This window comes from Gobio gobio (assembly GCF_949357685.1).
Source record: "Gobio gobio genome assembly, chromosome: 22".
NCBI classification, from domain to species: domain Eukaryota; kingdom Metazoa; phylum Chordata; class Actinopteri; order Cypriniformes; family Gobionidae; genus Gobio; species Gobio gobio.
In genome coordinates, this window is record NC_137118.1 from 26,710,042 (window position 1) to 26,734,053 (window position 24,012).

Genomic DNA, 24,012 nt, shown 5'->3' on the forward strand with positions numbered 1-24,012 from the left:
AACTTCAGGGGTGCGTTGGGCATGTCTAGGCGCAGGTCCACCATCTGATCTGGATGGAGGTTTTGGAGTTTTGGTTCCTTGCCAAGGTCGCCTTTGGCTTGGCTTGCTCTGTTGGGGACACTAAATTTTCACTAAATTTTCAACTAAATATCCAAAAAAATGTAATTACTAAACTAAATTAAATACATCAACTAAATTACTGATCTGCCCACATTGTCACTGTATAATAATTGAAATGAACTGATGACATCACCGTTTTCTCCAGAGCGGCTGTACGGCCGAATCAAATTCTGTTGCATTATTTTCCTGTTTAACACTGTGAAGCTGCTTTGAAACAATCTGCATTGTAAAAAGCGCTATATAAATAAAGTTGAGTTGAGTTGAGTTGAGTTGGATACGGCCCAGATCCGGCTGACTGCAGTAAACCTCGGGATAAACAAAGAGACTAACATTAGCGTAGATGCCATTCTTTTTATGATGTAACGAGTACATCAGGTGTTATGGGAAGTGTTCCTGGTTCCGGCTGACCTAGTTAATGCAGCCTAACTATCATTTAACTGATTTGAATAATATAAATTAAAAATGTTGTATGTATATGCCATAGTAAAGAGATGTGTTTTTAGTCTAGATTTAAACTGACAGAGTGTGTCTGCTTCCCGAACAATGCTAGGAAGACTGTTCCAGAGTTTAGGTGCTAAATAGGAAAAGGATCGACCGCCTGCAGTTGATTTTGATATTCTAGGTATTATCAACTGGCCAGAGTTTTGAGACTGCAATAGACGTGATGGAGTATAATGTGTTAAGAGCTCGCTCAAGTACTGGGGAGCTAAACCATTTAGTGCTTTGTAAGTGATAAGCAACATATCATCAAAATATGTCACAAATAATCAAAATTGAATCGAATTGCAAGCTTGTAAATCGAAATCTAATTGAATTGTGAAATGTGTGTCGATACCCAGCCCTAGGAAAATAAAGTGTAAAATCCCATGTCCTAACCAGATGCGATAAGATTCCAGCGACAAGCAATACAGATGCATTTTGCCCCATTCAAATCAGATTCAAATTTAAGATGTTCAATATTGTATTTTTTTTTTTCATTTACACTTCTTACTTAATAGCCTACAGCTATCATCGCCAACAACACTAGGAAAAATATCCATTTTGGCTAAAATCCAAACATAATATCTCTGATTTTGGTTTCCTTTTTAGTATTTGCTCCACCCCAGAGAGTGAAGAGAGGGGAAAAAAGTACCAGAGAAGCCAAAACATACCACAGAAATCAAGTGTAAATCTAGTTTGTGCTGCGGCGCTATAATGGGCCTGTATCAGGGTGCGGCTGAGCCCCAGCTGTTATGTAATAGTCCTCAGAACCGCTCTACATACTTGTCTTAACCTGTGAGTCATTCGTCTCTTTGACAGACTGCTCTCGTCCAAACTCAACAGCTTATGTGGGATGTGAAACAGTCTTAAATAGCTTGTTTGTCAGTGTTGCTGCATTATGTTTGGAAGACACTATCTGATCCCTTTCTTCATAAGTTGAATACAGATGCCGGTCCACCGGAAGCTAGATATTTTACTTTATAAAGTTTTAAATAGGAATATTTTTCTCACACAAACCCATCGATTCACTTCAGAAGGCCTTTATTAACCCCCTGGAGCCGTGTGAATTACTTTAATAATGGATGGATGCACTTTTTTGGGCCTCAAATTTTGGGCTGCCATTCACTGCTATTATAAAGCTTGGATTAGCCAGGACTGTATTCACCTGAAAGAAGAATGTCATATAGACTTAGGATGGCTTGAGGGTAAGTAAATGATGGGATCATTTTCATTTTTGGGTGAACTATCCCTTTAAAGCAAACAGTTTTGTCACCATTTACTCACCCTCATGTCATTCCAAGCTTTATACTCTATATATCAACTTCTGTAAAGGACAAAAAAAACAAACATAAGGAGATGTTTTTTGCATTCCACTGCACTGCTTTTTCAATGCTTTTTTTTCTGGGTAAAAACAAACTAGACCAACATCTTTGCCCGTTGCGGTCACGTCTCGCAACTTTTCGTACAACAGAACGATCTAAAAACGCGGCACTCTATTTAAAAGAAGTTCAGCTTTTATACAAGGTTTTTTTCATTCCACTAGCAGGGTTTTGCATCTCATGTTTATTAAAACACAAAAACGTTATGTCAGAAAAATCAACAGCATTAGGAATGATGCATTTGTAAAATTCAGAAAATGCTCAGTTAAGGCTCTGATCTTGACTGCCCACTATCTCTACTGTCTATTTGCAGCCAGTGACTATGGCCTGTTCCTGTCAGATGAAGACCCAAAAAAGGGCATCTGGCTGGAAGCAGGCAAAGCTCTGGACTACTACATGCTGAGAAACGGGGTGAGTGTAGAATATTTCATCAACTTGAAATTGTTCATTGTGAGTGGAATCTCTTTAAAATGTTTGTCTAGATATCCCAAATGAGTGGAGGGAAAAAAAAACTAAATTAAAGGTGTGGGTGATGATTGTATAATTGCATCAGGACTAATTTGATGAGACTGACATATTTTAAACATGTTTGAAATGTTAAGCATTGTAACTGGTGAAGCATTGCTCTAAAAATGATAAAATGATAATGTAATTGTAAATTACTTTAGAGCATCTGTCAAATGAAAATATGTAAATAGCAGCATTGTTTGAAAAATATATTATGTTAATGTGATAGTCATTAAAAATGAACTCTTATCTAAGAGATGCATAACACTAAGTGTACATGCAGTAATATGCAGGATTGTATATTTTATTTTTAAGGATATTTCATAAGAACATGTTTTTGTTAGGACACTCTGGAGTACAAAAAGAAACAGAGACCCCTGAAGATCCGCATGTTGGATGGAACTGTTAAAACGGTTATGGTGGATGACTCCAAAATCGTCAGTGACATGTTAATGACCATCTGTGCCAGAATAGGTAAGTTAATTTCCATATGACAAACCAGTCCTAAAAAAGTTAACTTTATTCTGGCTGCTTTTTAGCCATTTTTAGGCCAGAGCTTTCCTGCTTTTAGTTAACACTTTATTTTGATTGTCCACTTTCGACATTCTATTAACTATAAGTAAATTTTCAACTACAAGTTAACTAGCAGTTATTAGAGTATTAGTAGACTGTCTGCTTAATATCTGCTAACACTTTATTTTGATGCTCCCCGAACAGACTAAAACTACTGACTACAAGTAACTTTGCAACAACATGTCAACTTGTTCTACTAACCCAAACTCTAAAACTCACCTAACAGTATACCACAGTCTACTAATACTCTGAGTGTTGCAAAGTTACTTATAGTTAGTTGAATGTCTAAAGTGGACCATCGAAATAAAGTGTAACCCTGGAGCTTGTCAAAAGTGTTTGTAACCACACTGCATTTGTAGCGGAAACACGGTCTGTCTTGAATACACAGCAAGAGTTTGCTAAGACTATATACTGTAAATAACACACAGGACGATGATTATTGTACATAAAAAGGATCTTTAGAGGTTTAGAGGATACTAATATGACCTTTTGAGAAACCGTTTGAATGCATTGAGATATTAAAACACTTTTGATTTCTCAGGCATCACAAACTATGACGAGTACTCACTGGTGCGTGACCTGGGAGAGGAAAAGAAGGAAGAGACCACGGGAACACTGAAAAAAGACAAGACCCTTCTGAGGGATGACAAAAAAATGGAGAAACTCAAACAGAAACTTCACACAGATGATGAGTGTATGTCTCATTCTACCTAACATGAATAAACCAAATATTGGTTTATATTTGCTATTTTAGAAGGTCTTCATTTCAGTAAATATTACGTACATATACAATGCATACATAACATAACTGTATACTACCTGGCAAATGTTTGTACAGATCTGTTCATTCTTCATTATTACTATTTTCCACATTGTATTATAATAGTAAAGCTATCAAAGCATAAATCAAACAGAATTATGGGAGTTTTGTAGTGCCCAAATATATATTCTTAAATAATACTTGTTGCCTGCTTTTCTTCACTGTGCGTTCCAACAAATCCAGTTTTGTGTCCAAACATATACATTTGGATAATAATCAAATCTAGTTGAATTTACTGATGTCAGAGCTGTATTTTAATGTATATACAGTGAATTGGTTGGATCATGGGCGGACGCTGCGAGAGCAGGGTGTCGAGGAGTTTGAGATGCTGCTTCTCAGGAGAAAGTTCTTCTACTCGGACCAGAATGTGGATTCCAGGGACCCTGTGCAGCTCAACCTGCTCTATGTGCAGGTAAGGACCATAGAACGTCACCTTTACATCATAATCATGTCCTTATGTCATCTTTAAACTCATTAATATCTCTACAACATGTTGGGGAGTTTATCGAGTAAGGAAATCTTGTTTCTCTTTGGATAACAATCTGTTCCATACAGATGTTTTCCATGTTTTTATCCTACCCAATTTTAGTTTTTGTGGAATTATACGGGGGAAGCCCACATTCACATTGAAATGTCATTAGTCTAAAATCCTGCTAAATGTATGTTAAACATATGGTCTGATTGGCATTGTGCTGCGTTGTTCAATGCTTTCAGTGTGGACAGACAAATTATTCTTGCTAGAAATGTATCACATACTGCCTGGTTAGTTATATCAGGTTGTTGCTAATTTGTTCATATTCAGTTGCAATATTTTGTACAATGTTATTTTTTTGTATTCTAGGCCCGTGATGACATTCTGAACGGCTCCCATCCCGTCTCCTTTGATAAGGCCTGTGAGTTTGCCGGATACCAGTGCCAGATCCAGTTTGGAGACCACAATGAGTCTAAACACAAGCCTGGATTCCTTGAGTGAGCTTTTCACATTTTTATTTATCCTTACAAGGGCCCACAGCAACAACCTGCACCAGGGCCACGGATACAAAATTCAAAACATTTGATCAAACCTATAATTGATAAGTAATTTAATATAATATAATATAATGATAAGGAATCATTTAAACAACTGAGAAGTGATCAAACTACATTTTATAAAAATCATCGGTCAAGTTTACAACCTACAGTATATTACATCAGCATATGAGAGTCAAATTGGCTGATTATAGCATCTAAAGATCACTCATTTAACACTTTATCTGTTGCCAAAATTATGAAAAAAGATCAGTAAAGAATATAAAATTATTGAAAATATTTGAAATCATGAATGTCAGAATCAGAATGCATAGGTTGTGCATAAAAATGTCTGTCAAAACCAACATCTGTTGGAAGATGTTCACTAACCCGGCAAAGTTTTTCAGTTGGATTGGTGTTTATTCTCTGAGTATTTTACTCAGTTTCATGATCATTCCCATTAAATTTCAGCGAGTGAAGAACATTTATAGTCGCGTGCGTTATGTATTATGTACGTTATCATCTCTGACAGATGGCATGTTGAAGCCGCTCAGGCCACTGAATGGTTAGTGGGTGCATTTATGTAACGTTAGTTGTTGTGGAGCTACGTTGTTTCAACTCATTGACCAACATGTACCATCATGTTAGTCTATAAATTGTTGTATAGGTGCTCGTGTGGGAATGTAACACGTTTATGAAATACGCAGATGGTGAGCGTTTTTCGGGATAAAACTAACGACGTAGCTCTAGTCTCTGTGAATACAGTCAGAGACTATGGTAACTTTAGCCGTACAGCATTCTAGAAAGCTCATTCAGAAAGGAAATTTGCAAACATTCACAAAATATGAAGTGCCATCCTTACTTGTTCTGGATATGGAGGTAGAGCATTGGTATTGACCCATCCTTCAGAAACAACTTTTTCGCAAATCCAGCGTTGTACTGACCCTCATTGGTGAAGCAATCATGGGTAAAATGATTTGCGCAAATATATACAATTTTACCGACATTCTTTGGCACATTTCCTTCAAAAATGAAATTTAACCACAGTGTCCTCAGTGGCTCGTATGCCGCAGACATTGTAAAACTCGAGCTAGCTTATACAGCGAGTAAACAGAAATGGCGATGTGTCTATGCTAAACGGGCAGATCATCAACAGTCATGGACAAGGTTTCCCTACTCTTACGCAGGAGTAGGGGGAAATCTGGAACAGCATGTTATGAGAGATTGATAATGATTGATGGGGATTATAAAGAAAGTATTGGGTGGATTTTTACCATTATAGGCTGGTTGTTTACACACACTGTGGACACACATCTGTGTTGCAAAATATGTCTTAACCCTCTCGAGTCGGCCGTCGCACCGGCGTGATTGGCTTGCTTTTTTTCTTATCAGTGCCAAAGTGACTCAAATAACTTTGAAACAAATAATAAAGTTTTTTTTTATCATTCAGGCAAGTTTTATACATCATTATAATCTGTTAAGTTTCTTTTTTTTTTTTGTGTAGTCACAATAACAACAAATTGTAGTGCTTTTTGCAAAATAAGGGAAACAAACATGATTCGCGATCTTCAGCCTCTCTCTCAATGATGTCTAATCTGATTCTCTTCAGAAAATGACCTCTAGCTTAGTGAGAACTTGACACACAAATATGAGACAAATGTCTAAAGTGAACTGTTAGATTTTTGAGTTCTTATAAAACGTGCGGGGGACGTTCAAAATGCTTTTTGCGTAGTTCATTACTTTTTTCATGACTTAAATAAATTACATGTTACTCAGAGACTTTGTTTGACTCAAAAATGTTACATTCAACTGTTATAAATTCGTTGACTTTTGAAAATCAAGATCCTTTTTTATCTGGAATGCAGGTCCTGCTGTAAATAGTGAAAATCATTTTTTAAAACTGTATGCTAAATAATGTAAAAACTAATTTAGTAAAAATTAAGCTATAACATAATCACATCACTAAAAACTTTGACAGCCCTGTTTTTATACATCAGTTGCCAGCATAACCTACTTCTAAATTCACTAGTCCAAATTGCTTGAATTCTCTAAAACCAATTGGTAATTCTTGCTTCCTGTCTGTCTCATCCAGTTTGAAAGAATTCTTGCCAAAAGAGTACGTCAAGAACAAGGGTGAGAAAAGGATCTTCCAGGTGAGGTTATACCGGTCATATATGATGCATTATGTTTTTTGTACCCATGTTAGGTTCAGAACTATGTGAACTATATATATATACTTTTTTTTTTCTTGTTTGTGTTATTAGAGTATATTGGCCTGTGTCTGTTAAGGTCTATAAAATGATGAAAATGCATCATTGTTGAGTGAAGTGAAATGGAATAAACATTTCATGATAAACCCTTCTCTTTAAGTCACACAAAAACTACCAAAACATGACAGAGATTGAAGCCAAAGTCAGCTACGTCAAACTAGCCAGATCTCTGAAAACCTACGGAGTGTCCTTCTTCTTAGTCAAGGTAACAAACTCTCTCGATATTTGAGCACACAGCATTACACTGCCGTTATCCTTGTGCTAATGGCAACGTTTGTTCTCTTTACAGGAAAAAATGAAAGGAAAGAATAAGCTTGTGCCACGTTTGTTGGGCATCACTAAAGAGTGTGTGATGAGAGTGGATGAGAAGACCAAAGAGGTGATACAGGAATGGAGTCTGACCAACATCAAACGCTGGGCAGCTTCACCCAAGAGCTTCACCCTGGTACCAACACACTCCTTTTACATACACAAGATGTGCTTGTTGTGGTGTTTTGAGAGTAACTCACATTTGAACTGAACTGAAACCATATACATGATGTGTACTAGAGGTTTGATTTGCTAAACACTTTGTGATTTTTGTTTAACCTCTTTAGGGTTAGATTGTAATAATTCAAGTTAATTTAAGTTATTTCACCCAAAAAATTTAATTATTTAATTATAGAAATATTTTGTTGAACAAGGTTTCATGTTGCTATATTCAAATACAATCTTTAAAATAAGAATGTTGCCATATTCAAATAAAGATTTGAAAAAGTAGGCCAAGTGTCACTAATTAAACTAGTATATGTTCAGCTAATTGTCAGCCTCTTACATGTCTGCAGAATTCAAGCGAAAATTATGTTTTATAAACAAAGTTCGTGAGGAGCACGTTCAAATATTCTATCTAATCAGCGCGAGAGGAGGTATATACACAGCCGAGAGCCGACTCGCCTAGTTACCTCAACAGTATATTTGTATCCCTCCGCCACCCCGTTCCTCACTCACGGTCTGCAATGTGGGGCAGAACTCTTGGTTTGGGCTAAATTCCAAGCTCTGAGCCCTCGATCCCCTTGGACAGTGCCCCTAATATGCTTATATTTTTTTACTCTATTCGATCATTTGTAAGTGTGAACTCATAAAAACAACTGCCACTGGTAATCTGACATATATATTTTTATAATTAAAGATACATTTATTATCACTATTGCCTTAATGTCAATAAACTTACATTTAACTAGTGTCTTTTGGCGGATTGCGGCAACAGCCAGTAGGATTGTTTAGTGATTTGGTCTTAGTGACTTAGGAGTCCTCTTTACTACTCCTAGCGTTTCATGGATTTAGGAGCTAGTTTTAGTTCTAAAATGCTTTGTGAAATACTCTTAGAAAATGTAGGACTGACACACCCATTATTTTTAAGAGTTTCTTCTAAATCGGCACGTTAGGAGCTACTTTTAGCCTTAAGATGTTTTGTGAATATGGCCCCTGATCTTTACAGAAGAAAAAACTGCTTCTAAGAAAGTGTAAGCCACATCACATACACAAACTTCAAAATCCACAAGAGTTTCTTGTGTAATTGTTTCCTTGATGTCGGAGCTAAAAATATTTCATGACAAGTGAATCAAACTTCCTCTAGACATTGATTTGAATCATAAGGTATAAATTAAGTAATAAAGTAATTGTTATAGTAACAAATTAATTGGAAAAGGAACATCACAAAACTATTACAGGATGGACTCTGCACAAAGGATAGCTTGAAAAACAACTAGGGTAAACGAGGATGAAGCAACGATAACTAAAGCAGGAACTATACAGTTCTCCACCCATGGCTTAGTTAGTATTTATTATATTTTATTATAAAAAAGAATATACATCTGAATAAACTTGATGTAATATAAGTGGCGGCAGAATTTCTTGCTGTGACAAACCCTGTAAAGTTAATATTTCTATAATTTAACAACACTAGTTTGCATGTTCACGTTCTCTGATGTCAGTCAATAGTCACGTTATATAGGTAAACACATGAAATATTTAGTTTTAAAATGATTTATGTATTTTAATTTTACATTCTTAATTCATTATTAGCATTTCATAAACTTAAACCCCCTGCCATTCCCTCATGAACCCCAGTTTGGAATACTAATGGAATAACTCAATGACATTTTCAGACACATGCAGGAATGATAAAGCCTGGCTTACTGCAACAGGCCTTTAATTAGTTCCTGTTTCATGTAATAGACTAAAGCTGAAGCAGAAATCAGTGCTGGCTCCATGAATCGGGAAGAGAGATGTAATTTTGGCCGGTTGTTAATGCATCCTGGAGTGCAGCAGTTCAGTATTTAGACTCAGGTCGCAGACTTCTTGATCATGTTAAGACCAAATCGATTCAATAATTACTTGACAGTTTCTTCTGTCCTCCAGCTCTTTGTAACCGCATACTCAGACAAACTCAATATATTTGACATGATTTTTTTTTTTACCTATTCTGTTGTAATTTCATCATCAATATAAATGTGTCCTCCTTTTGTAAACCTGAGACGATATTGTACAGCCTAATGAATGAATGCACAGTCCACTGAATGATAATAATAACAGCACTATTAATTACTAAATGTTGAAGGAAGGACTATGATTCCCAGCGTGCACTTCTGCAAGAATGAAACTACTAGTTTGACGTATTATTTACACTGTTGATGTTATTTTTTTGCCCCTTTTGAGTTTCATGTCATGATTCTAATCTTTCTTCCTCAGGACTTTGGAGACTATCAGGATGGTTACTACTCTGTTCAGACCACTGAAGGAGAACAGATTGCGCAACTTATTGCTGGTTACATTGACATCATTCTCAAAAAGGTAATATGCCATGACCAATGTTAAAATGTAATATATCATGAGTAGCCTGACCACTTATTTTTGATTTCACATATTTATTGGACTCACAAGACTATTCTCACTCTCAGAAGGCATGTACACACTGCATGTACACGTAGTGCTTTTGAGGAAAAACTATTTACTGGATTTGACAAAGTTTTTCAGGCGAGTGGCAGGGCTGTACGTTAACTTTTTTGCACATAGCACTTGGTTTTTTGTAGTACAGGTCAGCACAATTGTAGCACAAGTATAAAACGTACGTTACATCTCATAAAACAACCACAAGTAGCAGAGTTTGTCGCTTTAACAGGCAGGTGACTGGCAAAAGGACTGATAATGTCTCATAGAGCACGCACAATCCAACCCTTAACAAGAAAACTTTTCAGACAAACATTTTCTTTCTTTGCCCAAAATGGCAGACTGTAGGAACGTATCACTTATTGCTTAACATTGTCAATTTTGTTTATATAGCCAAATATCTCTGACTACAATCCAAACAACATCCATTTACTATTACGATTTACTAACCTCACAACAACATTAAACTTAAGTCAATTTTAATTTAAAGACCTAAATTTCTCATTTTTATTCATGGAGATAACATGGAAAATGTGCGACCCATAGTGGACTATTTCTGCCACCTGCACTTTTAAAATGAAAATGGCATGAAATTACCATTATAACCAGTAGATGGCTGCATAGGACCACTCATTAGCTAATTTGCCATAATTATTTTCACAGATTATAAAATGACCATTATAGCAAACTTTAGTAATTGTATTGCTCTGAAGTATGATGGCAAGTACAGGAAAAGACAACAAGTCTCCTCTATTTATGTCAAGTCATTGAAATCAGTTCAGCGTTGATTCAGTTCAGTTCAATAACTGTAAAGATCATCAATTATGAAATGAGTTCAATGAATCTATAAAGCAGCTCTGGAGAAAACCGTGATGTCATTGTCCAGCTCAGTTCAGTTCTCATCCAATAGCGTCAGTGCATTCAAGTCAATAATATTGTGATTTAAAAATACTGCATTAAGCTAGAATAAAACGCTTTTTTTGTTTGTTTAAAAGCAGATGGTCTCATCTTTCTTCTGATATATTACATGTTCAGATATTCATACAACAAAATATTCTGGGGGCCATGACATTTTTGTGAAAATGATCAAAAACGCTAGCGGTGGCTGCCAACTTTTTTTAAAAATGCTGCGGGGAAAGAGTTAAGTGTAATATTAATGTTTTTATATGCCTGGAGAAATTGGGGTAAGGGGCAGAAATCTAGCGGTTTAAGCTTTAGCTGTTTATGATCTTACGCTGATAAAGGATTTACGGTTTAACACATTTACATGACCACATGCATTGTCAGCTTATTAAGCATAATGCGTGTAAACAAACTCATTTATATATTTATATTCTGCATTGTTTTCTGAGTTATGTCTGTGAAATTATCTGTATTTTATTAATTTTGTACATGCAGAAAGTGTACATATTTTCCACAATTTGTTGGTGTTTTCAATACAACCACTTGCCTAGACCGTTGCATCATTATTTGAATGTTTTTTTCTCTCTCTGACTGTCTTAGTGAGCGATTCTTAGAATTAACTGTAAATATTGTAGAAATAGGTGGCTATGAAAGACTTCCGCAAATTGAAGTAAATTCCTAATGGCTCTTTTGAAAACACAGGGATTTTGCAATTGGTCTTGCATTAGCAACACTCTCTGACATGAGTACACTTTATAACCAGCAAGTTTTGATTTTAACAAGAAGTCTGCTTAACTGAGAAGTCTGAGTTAGATGTTTACAACAATTTCCTAAGTATTGGAAGAATAACGTTATTAAGCAGATTTTTTTTTTATCATATCAGTCTTATTTTTCATGGTTGCACATCGTGTCCATGTGAAATTGCTGCCGCTGGTTCTCTGTAATGTGAGGAATTCCTCAACAAACCTTGATGTTTGACCATTCTAGAGAAAGACACAATCTGCTCTGGCAACAAAGTGCTTCTTTCAGGTCATGCTCTCAAGTATCTTTCCTCAATTCACTGAAAACCTCTTTATCTGCAGAAAAAGAGCAAAGATCACTTTGGCCTGGAGGGAGATGAAGAATCAACCATGTTGGAGGATTCGGTGTCTCCCAAAAAGTGAGCCTCATTGCATAGTTTATTGGAGTGCAGTTTGGTGTGACTCAAGTTAGGTCTCAACTTGTTAGGTCTCAAGTTTCAGTTATGGCATTAGGTTTGATGGTAACCTGCAATGTATTATGCTTCAGGTCAACAGTACTCCAGCAGCAGTTTAATAAGGTTGGGAAGGTGGAGACGGGCTCTGTCGCTCTTCCAGCCATCATCCGCTCTGGTGCCGGAGGTCCAGAGAGCTTCCAGATGGGCTCCATGCCACAGGCCAAACAGCACATCACCAGCGGGCAGATGCACAGAGGACACATGCCTCCTCTGGTCAGATATACACATACACAATAACACCTTTGAAACTGCAGTGGGTGGATAAACTACCACAAACAACATGTGCCAGGTCGCAGCTCGCGTAAAGTACAGTATTTCAGGAACGACAACGTTCTAAGGGCAAAGGATGGGCTCTGCTCGGCGTATATTGTTGTAATTACTCTTCCTGTCTTGTCTGTGTATGATGTTCAGTGCCGTTTGTTTGGGCTGTACGGTGAAGTGTATGTGTTCTCTGTTTCTGTTGCAGACATCAGCTCAGCAGGCTTTGACTGGCACCATTAATTCCAGCATGCAGGCAGTACAGGCAGTTCAGGCCTCTCTCGAGGAGTTTGATGCCCTGCCTCCATTGGGCACTGATGCGGTGAGATGCATTATTTATATGAATATTTCTTTTAAATGTCTCCAGTTACTTAATTTTGCACTGTTTGTATACCCTAGTGTTCTGTCTGGGTCCTTTTTGACCCGGGTTTTGTTTTTTCAAAATGCCTTTGGTTCCACACAACTTTGCAAAAAATAAAAAAGTTCCAAAAATGTGGACCTTAAAAATGTTTGTATGCTTCTGTTATGTAATTTTGCTGGGGGGCAATGGAGATCCATGAGTGTGGACTGTAATAGCCAGGTGTGTTGGGGTGTGTCTGTAGAAAGTATATATTTTTATATTTTTTCTTAGAACACAGCCAGTATAATAATTATTGCACACATTTACACAGGAAAGATATAAATGTTGTGTCCGAATTCCCACTGAAAAGAAACATTATCAGTTTAATACATTAATCCAGCCAGTCTAGTCAAAATGAAAGAGTCCAAACTTCATTAGAAATCAGAATGAAACGGTAATATGTAAACAATATGACTATGCACTAAATCAAGCAGAATCTAAAACATCACTCATGACAGGCGTCGCTACACATGACGATTGGCTGCCATCCTGCATTTTACCTTTTTTGGACTCTCTTGGCCGAGTTCCACTCGTTCTCAGACCTGCTGTCAATCCCACAATTCACAGCGTGAGCATGCAGCTTGGCTTCTATAGGAATTAATTGGAAAGGCCTGCTCACTCTGCACCATTAGACACACACCTTATGATTATTATCTATAACAACTAGATAAACAATTTCATGCTCAAAATCAATAGGATAGTGCTGTCATTTTTGACCCGAGCATAACCGATGTAATTTTATTTTAAACAGTCCACAAGGGTTAAGATTCTCAAGATATCGTCTCTAAAGTAGTTTTCTCTTGTGTTTTCCAAAATCATGAGGTTAAAATATTTCAGATTTTTTCTTTGATCCTGGACTGACATCGTTCTATGCCAGTTATGGACCATTAGATTCTAGCTTGAGCAGCTGGAACATCTGCAGGGTTCTAGAAAGATTTCTGAGAGGTTCTGATTAAATGGTGTGTGGCATATGTCTAGTATTGAATGAATATGCCTAGTATTTGTATTAAACTTTCTCTCTCTGACATTTAGGCATCTCAAGCATGGAGGAAAAACAAAATGGATGAGTCCAAACATGAGATTCACTCTCAGGTGGACGCCATCACTGCGGGAACTGCCTCCATGGTCAATCTGACTGCAGGTGACAGGCTCACAATGACACGCACCATTCTGCAGTCCGACATTTTGTCTGTTTCTCTCCCTTCTATCACACACTGTCTGTTCCCTGTTCATAAATACGATTTTAATTTACAATTATAAATACTAAAATTCAGCATTAGTTAGTAACTGTCATTAGTCACACGCACACTCAAGCTTCGAGGATCTTTTGTTCTCGGCTCATTTTGAGTCAGTCTTGTGAATTGTTAACTGGAAACTCGCTCTGACCCGATCAGAGTCTGTTGTTGACTCGAGAACAGATGCAGTTGGATCGCTCCAATTCACCAATTAATTGTTTAGTCAGATTTACGAAACTATTTAGCAAGTTGTATCAGACATTGCTTTTGCGTCTCTGAGTTCTTCAGTTCAATATAATGAGGAATGACATGTTTTTATGAAATGTAGTGAAGTAAAAAGTATATTATTATGCTTTGGAATGTAGTGAAGTAAAGTTTCCCCAAAATAAAAATACTCCGATAAAGTACAGACACTTGAAAATTTTAGTATAGTAACAAAATAAAAATGCATTGTTGCTGTCCACCACTGCAAATAACAGTAAATTGACTACTGCAAACCTTAGTAAATCATGGTGCATTTTTCATTTAAATACTCTCCTCCTATACATTTTGTGTCTGAAAGTGAAACTCCTACAAATGCATATGCAATAAGGTCAACCGCAAAAATAACTTTATCCAGGCGTTTTCTCGCAAAATTGTCACTGCTTGTCTTTGTTAAATCCTGACAGTAGTTTCTTCCCTCATGGTTTGTTCATGTGATATAATGTAGTTTCTGACTGAACGTGTCTCTCAGGTGACCCAGCAGAGACTGATTACACCGCTGTGGGCTGTGCCGTCACCACCATCTCCTCCAACCTGACGGAGATGTCTAAGGGTGTCAAATTGCTGGCGGCGCTGATGGAGGACGAGGGAGGAAACGGCCAACAGCTCCTGGGTGCTGCGAAGAACCTGGCGTGTGCTGTGTCTGATATGCTCAAGACCGCTCAGCCCACCAGTACTGAGGTATCACCTTAGCATTAGGCGGCAAAACATGGAATTGAGAATGTTGCGAGGTACATTAGTTGGTCTGTTAGTAGTAGGAGTGGGAGTTGTAAGGATTGTAATGGTTAAGTTTTGGGTTATGATTCAGATTCCTTAACCCTCATCCTTCCCTTGCACTTTGTAACAAATCCTTCCCTTGCGGGTAAAAATGACCCGAAGCCCTACAATTATACTTAATTTTTTCTTTGTCCAGAAAGCTTATTTTATTTCATTTTGATAATAAATAAATAGTTATTTAATCACATTCTTTCAACTTCCATTCAAAATAACTCACAATTTCACGCATAACCCTTTTAATTGAGCTCAAAATATCTTACATTGGGTGTCTTTGCTGACCTCATGTGGAAAAAAGATAATATAACATGATTTTTATAACATGACCCTTGCCTTGACCTATATGGCCTTATAGGTCAAGGCGGAGCAAATGAGCTGTTCCACTGGGTGCTAAATTGAGTTTCTCTTCAGCATGCATTCAGATATACATGTAGACATTATAAAATAATTTTCTTTGGTAGTTTTAGCATTTTTAGTTTGAATTATGAGCATTTTTCTATGTGTACTGAAGCATTCCTCGCGTTCCATTCATTCCTATGGTGGTCAAATTGACCCGTGAGGGAAGGATTTAATTTTTTTTTTTTTTTTTTTCACATTTCAACCACAAAACTTCTCAAATCCAGTCAAGTTTTTGACTGATGAACTCTCAATAAAAAAAAAAACAAATTAAAATGAGTTTTGGGTCAAAATGACCTGAGGGAAGGATGAAGGACATTTCCACTAACAGTAATTTTAGTAATTTTTGGATGAAATATTTTTGTATATGGAACCTTTTCTGAATAAGAACCAAAGAGTCATGACAATTAAAAAGCAGCCCTGATGCATCTTTTGATTTTAAATAAAAAATGTAAAACCTAAACACTAACATTTAAAAGTTTGGTAAAACCTTCATTTATTTGATCAAAAATACAGTAAAACAGTAATATTGTGAAATATTATTACAATTTAAAATAGCTCTTTTCTATGTGAATATATTGTCAAATGTAATTTATTCCTGTGATCAAAGTCATTCAGAAATCATTCCAGTATGCTGATGATAAAAGTTTAAAAACAGAATTTATTTTAAATGGAAATATTTTTTAAAATTGCCGTTACTGACTTTTTTGATCAGTTTAATGAATCAAAAAATTTAAATATTGCTTTCAAAAAATAAAAAAATAAAAAAATGTACCAACTCTGAACTTTGACACTTTTTTTTTTTTAAGTGAAAATGCTAGTGTTTCTGATTTTATGAGCAAATACTGCTATAATATTGACTCTCACTTTGCTGTTATGATGTCTTCAGCCACGACAGAACCTCCTGCAAGCTGCAGGTAATGTGGGTCAGGCCAGCGGTGAACTCCTGCAGCATATCGGAGAGTCCGATGCGGATCAGCACTTCCAGGTGTGTGACACACACATACACTTTGCTGCTACACACACGCTGTGACTGTAGTACATTAACCTGTGTTCTCATCAGTCTGTAGGTACAGCAGCGTTCACGCACTCCAGACGGACACGCTATAGTCAAATGCTGGTAACAATGCATAGAAAGAACAATTAATATCCACCAGCCAATAATACTAATGTGTCTGTTATGAAATATAGTGATCATTACCAAATCAATGATTTAATGATCACGGTCATTTGTGCCGTCCTGTCATAATTGTAGGGTTGTAAGATGTAGCGTGTGGTGACGGGTCATTCTAAGCAAATCAATCCTCAGCACTGTTTCTCTGCATGATAGATTTCATCATTTAATTATATCATAATTCATTCTTAAAATTCTGAAATTGTGTATACAGACTTGTAACCATCAGGAATGTCTTTGAATTGATGCAGGTTTTCTCACTGCATTGAGACAGCTCATCCCTTTTTTATATATATAAACAGATTCAGTTTGCAGCCCAGCAAAGCCACACTTAAGAGCTTGTGACAGCCATTATAAAAAATCTTCTAATAATGAAGTTTCTACATTTAAAACAGAGATAATTTTTTAGTAATGGAGAACATTAGTAATGGTTAAAATTAGTAGATGGTTAAACAAATATTTAGTTTTTCTGATACATAAATTGTGATATGAAAAAATACAGGAATTTTCACTAGATACAAAGTTCAGGTAAGTTCACCCAAAAATTTAAATTTAGTCATTAATTACTCACCCTCATGTCGTTCCAAACCTGTAAAACCTTCATTCATCTTCTGAACACAAATGAAGATATTTTTGATGTAATCCGAGCTCTCTGACCCCTCCATGGACAGCAATTTAATTAACACTTTCAAGGTCCAGAAAGGTAGTAAAAACCGTTTTGTTAAAATCGTCCATGTGACGCCAGTGATTCAACCTTAATTTTATGAAGAGACGAGAATTCTTTTTGTGCGCAAAAAACAAACAAAAATAACAACTTTATTCAACAATTACTTCTCTTCCGAATTTTGTCCTTTAAATTTGTCCTTTTTGTTCGTTTTTGCGCACAAAAAGTATTCTCGTCGCTTCATAAAATTAAGGTTGAACCACTGGAGTCACATGGACTATTTTAACAATGTTTTTACTACCTTTCTACCTTGAAAGTGGTAATTAAATTGCTGTCTATGGAGGGGTCAGAGAGATCTCGGATTTCATCAATATCTTCATTTGTGTTCAGAAGGTGAACGAAGGTCTTACGGTTTGGAACGACATGAGAGAGAGTAATTAATGACAGAATTCTTGTTTTTTTGGTGAACTAACCCTTTTAACTCTATTTGGAAAGAAGTAATCATTCTAGAATGATGTGCTTCTGCAAGGGTTAGTGAAGTCTTTGGTTAGCTCTAATGTGATATTATTTGAATGTGTGGTTGAGAATGTCTTATCACTCTTCACACAGTCTAACTGAAGGGGAAGTTTTGTGCTACAGTCTTGTGCACTATTTAATGTCCCTATTTGGACAGAACACTTATCAGAACAAGTTTATTGCATTTGGGAAACGTGACGTTTAACAGAAATCAAACTGAACAAGACATTTCTAGCACTGCCCTGCCTCTATTCATGTACAACACATGTTCTTTATTCTTGTTCATTCAAGCCTTTATAGAGATTCCAGTGCTGTATCTGACAACTTCACAGCTCTCCGTCATATATAGAATTTAATAGCATCTTGACATTATTACTGATCAACTTGATTTTTGTTCTTTGATGTAGTATTTTATCTCTTTTTAATCATTTTAATTCTCATAAAAACTGAATTGTCTAAGATGGCATTGATCTCATCTCAAAATCAATACATTATAACATTCTTTATATTAATGACATGTGTAAATTAACCCAAAATTACATGATTACTTTTTTATTGGAAATCTTTTTCATAACAAACTCACGGTATTTCCAATATTTTGAGAATAACCCATATCCTGCATGTAAAGGGTCTACACCATTTTGAGCTAGATTGGGTTTGTAGGTCTATTTCTGCTTTCTTTCACTAGTGTAGATGGTGATTCTTCTGGTTACACTTCTGTAACATAAAAAAAAAAGTACTATTCGTGATTTATGAAATGATGTGTGTCTAATTAAGTTACTAACTCTTATTTTGTGTGTGTATATGCAGGACATGCTGATGCAGTTGGCGAAGGCTGTGGCTAATGCAGCAGCAGCTCTGGTGTTGAAGGCCAAGAATGTGGCTCAAAAAACAGAAGATTCAGCTCAACAAAACCGAGTGATTGCTGCTGCCACCCAGTGCGCCCTCTCCACGTCACAGCTGGTGGCCTGCACACGAGTGAGCGTTCGCACGTGATTCATTCATAGACAGACTCACCGATCTCACCTGATGCTCAAGTGTGCGTTTTATCTGTGTGACAGGTGGTGGCTCCTACCATCAGCTCGCCTGTTTGTCAGGAGCAACTCATTGAGGCTGGGAAGCTGGTGGCTAAGTCTGTTGAGGGCTGTGTGGAGGCGTCACAGGGGGCAACCAATGACGAGCAGCTGCTAAAACAGGTGGGCGTGGCTGCCACAGGTGTCACTCAGGCTCTCAATGAGCTGCTACAGCATATTAGACAGTACGCCAGTGGAGGACAGCCAATCGGACGGCACGGAGAGGCTACCGACCGTATCCTGGATGTGACGGACAACATCTTCAGCTCTATGGGAGACGCAGGTACTAGGAACGTGTTTAAGCTTTTTTTCTCATTATCTGTACTTATTTATTTAGTGCTCCACACATAAAGTGGCAATATTTGCTCAAAAGTTTACACACCCCTTGCAGAATCTGTGAAAATTTGAATAATTTTAACAAAATAAGAGGGATCATACAAAATGCATGCCCAACGTTTTTCAGAAAAATGTCCTGCAAATTCTTCAGTTTTCCAGCATCTTTTGCATATTTGAACCCTCTCCAGCAGTGACTGTATGATTTTGAGATCCATCTTTTACACTTAGGACAGTTTTGGGAGTCAAACACAACTATTAAAAAGGGTTCAAACATTCACTGATGCTCCAGAAGGAAAAACGATTCATTAACTTTTTGAATTTGAAGATCAAGGTAAATTGTACTTAATTTGTCTTCCGGGAAATGGATAAGTATCTTCTGTTGCTTCTGAAGGGCAGTACTAAATGAAAAAGATTACAATATAAACAAAATAAGACAAATTTGGACATCTTCATCCTGTTCAAAAGTATTTCTGAAGAGCACTTGGCAGTTTAATGGCCCAGGACAAACAAGGGACTCATGAACAACCATCACAAAACAAAAAAACATCCGTGGATCATCCAGGTATTAAGAATACACACAGTATTAAGAATCAAGGGTACATAAAGTTTTGAATGGTGTCATTTTATTATGAATTCAGCCTTTTTTTTATATGTAAACATTTTTATGTAAATACCTTTAATAGGACAGTACTAAATAAAACACAACATGCATTTTATATGATCCCTCTTATTTTGTTAAAATAATTCACATTTTCACAGATTCTGCAAGGGGTGTGTAAACTATTGAGCAAGACTGTATATTTGATACAGCCTGATCGTGAGAGTAACACACCGGCTTGTGAAAAAGTTGTAAGATATCGATCGATGTTGATAGATTAGTGTAACATGATATGTTCTTTCTCAATTTTCCAAATTAGCAGTAGCCCTAAAATTTCAATTGTTCATATACAAACATGCATGCATATTCATGCATACATATACACAGTTGTATACATACATTCTTAAACTGTTTACCATGCAAAATATATTTTTATCTTCCAAAAATAAACTAAAAATAATGATAATTAAATTGATAAATAAAAATTGGTTTCACTGTATTCTAAGATGTCCTTGTTATAGGAATATTATACAGTTGTGGTATGGAGTAATCTTAATTAACAATATTTTTGGTTTAGGGTTTGGTTTAGGGTTAGTCGCGTGTAATTATGCATAATTTACTCTAATTACTAATCACTATTATCATAGTGAATTTAGGCTTCAAAAGAAATGTATAGGATAAATTATTTATTTAATAAACCAAAAAGTATTAATCTTCTCACTAATTAAAAAGAAAAGAAAGAGACTGCGTTTGGAGAGCGGAACAACATTTGGTGAAGTTCCCAGTAATCCTATTTTTATTATCAGTTACATAGAGTAAAAAGCTGCTCGACTAGAAGAGGAGACTGATTCTTCCCTAATAGCAAAACATGCTGCTGGTGGTCACAGAGAAGCAGTCAATGTCCACAGACTGAAGATGTGAAGTTAATGAGGAAGGAACAGTTAAACAGGAAGTTCACTACATGGGGCAATTTCTTCAAACAAAGTCCAAGCAGATCTTCATTGACGCATAACTCAATGGTATCGCTATTTTACTCACCCCCATCTCATCCAAGATGGTCATGTCTTTCTTTCTTCAGTCGAAAAGAAAATACGTTTTTTGAGGAAAACATTCCAGGATTTTTCTCCACACCGTTGACTTCCATGACAACCAAAATGTTTAAGGGCCAAATCAATGAAGTTTCAAAGGGCTTTGATAAGCTTCAGAGGCTCTGCGCGATCCCAGCCGAGGAATAGGGTCTACCTAACGAAACGATCTGTCATTTTCCAAAATATTTTAAAATGAATATACTTTTTAACCTAAATTGCTCATCTTGCGCTGCTCTGCGGCTCGCCAGTGATTGCGCAATCACATCGAAAACGTCACACTAGAGATTAGCAGACTTTTTCTACTATCATTATGTGCTGCAAATTATTATTTAATTATTTTTTTTATAAATTCCGTTTGAATTGCGTTAAATTGTTTTGTTAGTCTTTGTCGTTTTAGATAAAAGTGTCTTCTGAATGTCAAACCAGGATTGTCTTTTTGGATGTTGATGTACGTATAAATCACATACAAAATGCATTGTTATCTGTGTCAGGGGAGATGGTGCGCCAAGCGCGAATCCTCGCTCAGGCCACCTCAGATTTGGTCAATGCTATCAAGGCCGACGCGGAGGGTGAGACTGACCTCGAGAATTCCCGCAAACTCCTGTCTGCAGCCAAACTCCTGGCTGACGCCACGGCCAAGATGGTGGAAGCTGCAAAGGTGGGACAGAAGACACCTCAGTGTGTGCTTTTAGACTAAATATCTGTGAATTCAGACTGTGATGGTTTGTTGCATGTGTGCCGCAGGGTGCAGCTGCTAACCCGGATAGCGAGGAGCAGCAGCAGAGGCTGCGTGAAGCTGCGGAGGGACTGCGCATGGCCACCAATGCTGCTGCACAGAATGCCATTAAAAAGAGACTCGTCAACAAACTGGAGGTGAGGACTGAAGCGCACTAGACCAAACCTTCAAGAACATGAAGATATGATGAGATTTTTTTGTGAGGTCACACTCTCTTTTGAAAATCATTGCCTGTTGTGAGATGAATTCTAGAAGTGTTGCCAACTATAACATCTCTTTTCTGCCCTATTTGGGTAAAGTTATATGACGTGTTACAGCTCATGAAGTTAAATCCTGCCAAAGGCTACAGTGAAACACAGACTGCAGTATGTATAGCTCAGTGGTGCAGTTTCACAAGTGACTTGTTGCAACTCGTGAGAGTGAAGAACTATTGAGAGCAAGTTTTGCAAACTCCACAGACCTGTTTCTCTGTTTTATAGTGTTTCAGCTTGCCCATTATCTTAATTAAAAAAGAACAGTGTACAAATTTTAAGAATTACAGCTTAATTCTTCATGATATTTGTCTGTTTCTTTGTCTATCTTACTGGCTGCCTGTCCTATCAGCAACCTGCCAGAACACTGTAGAATCCAGCCAAAATACTCTAGTAACTTGCCAGAAGACCCAAGTAATGCCCTAGCAGCCAGTTAGAACAGCCCAGCTCCAACAAAGCCTAGCAACTACCAGCTAGAAAACCATAGCAATGTCTAGTAACCAACCAGAATATCCCAACTTTGTCAATTTAACATCAAAGTTTGTTTTAATGAACATTTCTAGTTGTTTGTTTAATTCACACAGAAATTTACACGAGTATTGAATGAAAAAAAAATGTTGTCTTGTGACCTAACACTAATGCTTTGTTTTGTGAAATCAGCTGTAATATGAATCATATGAACCATACCATACAGCCAGTAATCTAATCTGGCTATTAATAGAGACTACACTACTGGTCAGTAGTTTGGAATAATTACAACGTGTTTTAATATTTATGAAAGAAGTCTCTTCTGCTTACAGAAGCTGCATTTATGTGATAAAAAATACAGTAAAAACGGTAATATTGTGAAATCCCCTGAAATCCTTGTGAAATCAATACTCCAGTCTTCAGTGTCACATGATCCTTCAGAAATCATTCTAATATGTTGATTTGCTGCTCAGTTATTATAAATTATTATTGGTACTCAATTATTAATTATGGTTCTTATTAACATTATAAAAGTCTTTACTGTCACTTTTGATCAGTTTAATGTGTCCTTGCTGAATAAAAGTATTAAAGGGGGGCTGAAACACTGAGTTTCAGTCAATCTCATGTCAATCTTGAGTGCCTATAGAGTAGTATTGCATCCTTCATATCTCCAAAAAGTCTTTAGTTTTATTATATTTATAAAAGAAAGATAGGCTGTACCAAGTCTTTCCAACAAAAACAGAGCGGCTGGAGGCGTATCGTGACGTAATTTTGGCCCATACTTGAAAAAAACCTTTCCGAAACGAGTATTTTTGGCACAGAAATACTCCATCAAACGTCTAACTTTTTTTTTTTTAAACATTGTCCATGTTTGGGAATCCAAGTCTTTAACAGTGTAAAAAGCAGTTTTTTTTCATTGATAATAATCAGAAATGTTTCTTGAGCATCAAATCAGCATATTAGAATGATTTCTGAAAGATCATTTGACAAAGAAGATGCTGAAAATTCAGCTTTGATCACAGGAATAAATGACCTTTTACAACATTTTCACATAGAAACAGTTATTTTAAATTGTAAAAATATCTCACAATATTTCTGTTTTTACTATATTTCTGATAAAATAAATGCAGCCTTGGTGAGCAGAAGAGATTTCTTTAAAAAACATAACAAAAAAAATCAAAAACGGTAGTGTACATGTATCAAGACGGTTCACTCATATTACTTATGAACGGCAGAAAGTGCAACATGCAATATGACAGAATACGTCCTGCCATATAATTAAAAGAGCCAATCACCAATTGATCAATGTGTCTTTAAAAAGCTCTGGTTTCCATAGAAATAGTTCCGAGATGTAGGCTTACATTTTTCATGAGATTTCAGATGCGCATTGGCTGCACCAACCTGAAATATACTTTCTGTTGTATGCTATTTGAGGATACGAAACAACATGAATGGGTCCGTTAATGTCAGATTTTATTGTTTGGAAAGAAACCCCCATTCAAGTAGCTATCGAAATAGCTGGCCGAAGGCTTTTCAAATAT

General features: G+C 36.6%; 1 protein-coding gene across 1 annotated transcript in view; it reads left to right on the top strand.

Moving 5' to 3' along the window:
- Positions 1-24,012, top strand: part of tln1 (talin 1) — a 125,390-nt gene that overhangs the window by 56,555 nt on the left and 44,823 nt on the right. The window contains exons 3-21 of the mRNA XM_079805298.1: positions 2,293-2,390; positions 2,831-2,960; positions 3,601-3,753; positions 4,149-4,291; positions 4,721-4,848; positions 6,980-7,040; positions 7,258-7,362; positions 7,447-7,602; positions 9,888-9,989; positions 12,071-12,147; positions 12,276-12,456; positions 12,710-12,823; positions 13,934-14,042; positions 14,870-15,078; positions 16,457-16,555; positions 18,732-18,899; positions 18,983-19,277; positions 21,508-21,674; positions 21,761-21,889. Of these exons, the coding sequence (XP_079661424.1) occupies positions 2,293-2,390; positions 2,831-2,960; positions 3,601-3,753; positions 4,149-4,291; positions 4,721-4,848; positions 6,980-7,040; positions 7,258-7,362; positions 7,447-7,602; positions 9,888-9,989; positions 12,071-12,147; positions 12,276-12,456; positions 12,710-12,823; positions 13,934-14,042; positions 14,870-15,078; positions 16,457-16,555; positions 18,732-18,899; positions 18,983-19,277; positions 21,508-21,674; positions 21,761-21,889 (2,624 nt within the window). The remainder of the gene's footprint in view (positions 1-2,292; positions 2,391-2,830; positions 2,961-3,600; positions 3,754-4,148; positions 4,292-4,720; positions 4,849-6,979; positions 7,041-7,257; positions 7,363-7,446; positions 7,603-9,887; positions 9,990-12,070; positions 12,148-12,275; positions 12,457-12,709; positions 12,824-13,933; positions 14,043-14,869; positions 15,079-16,456; positions 16,556-18,731; positions 18,900-18,982; positions 19,278-21,507; positions 21,675-21,760; positions 21,890-24,012) is intronic.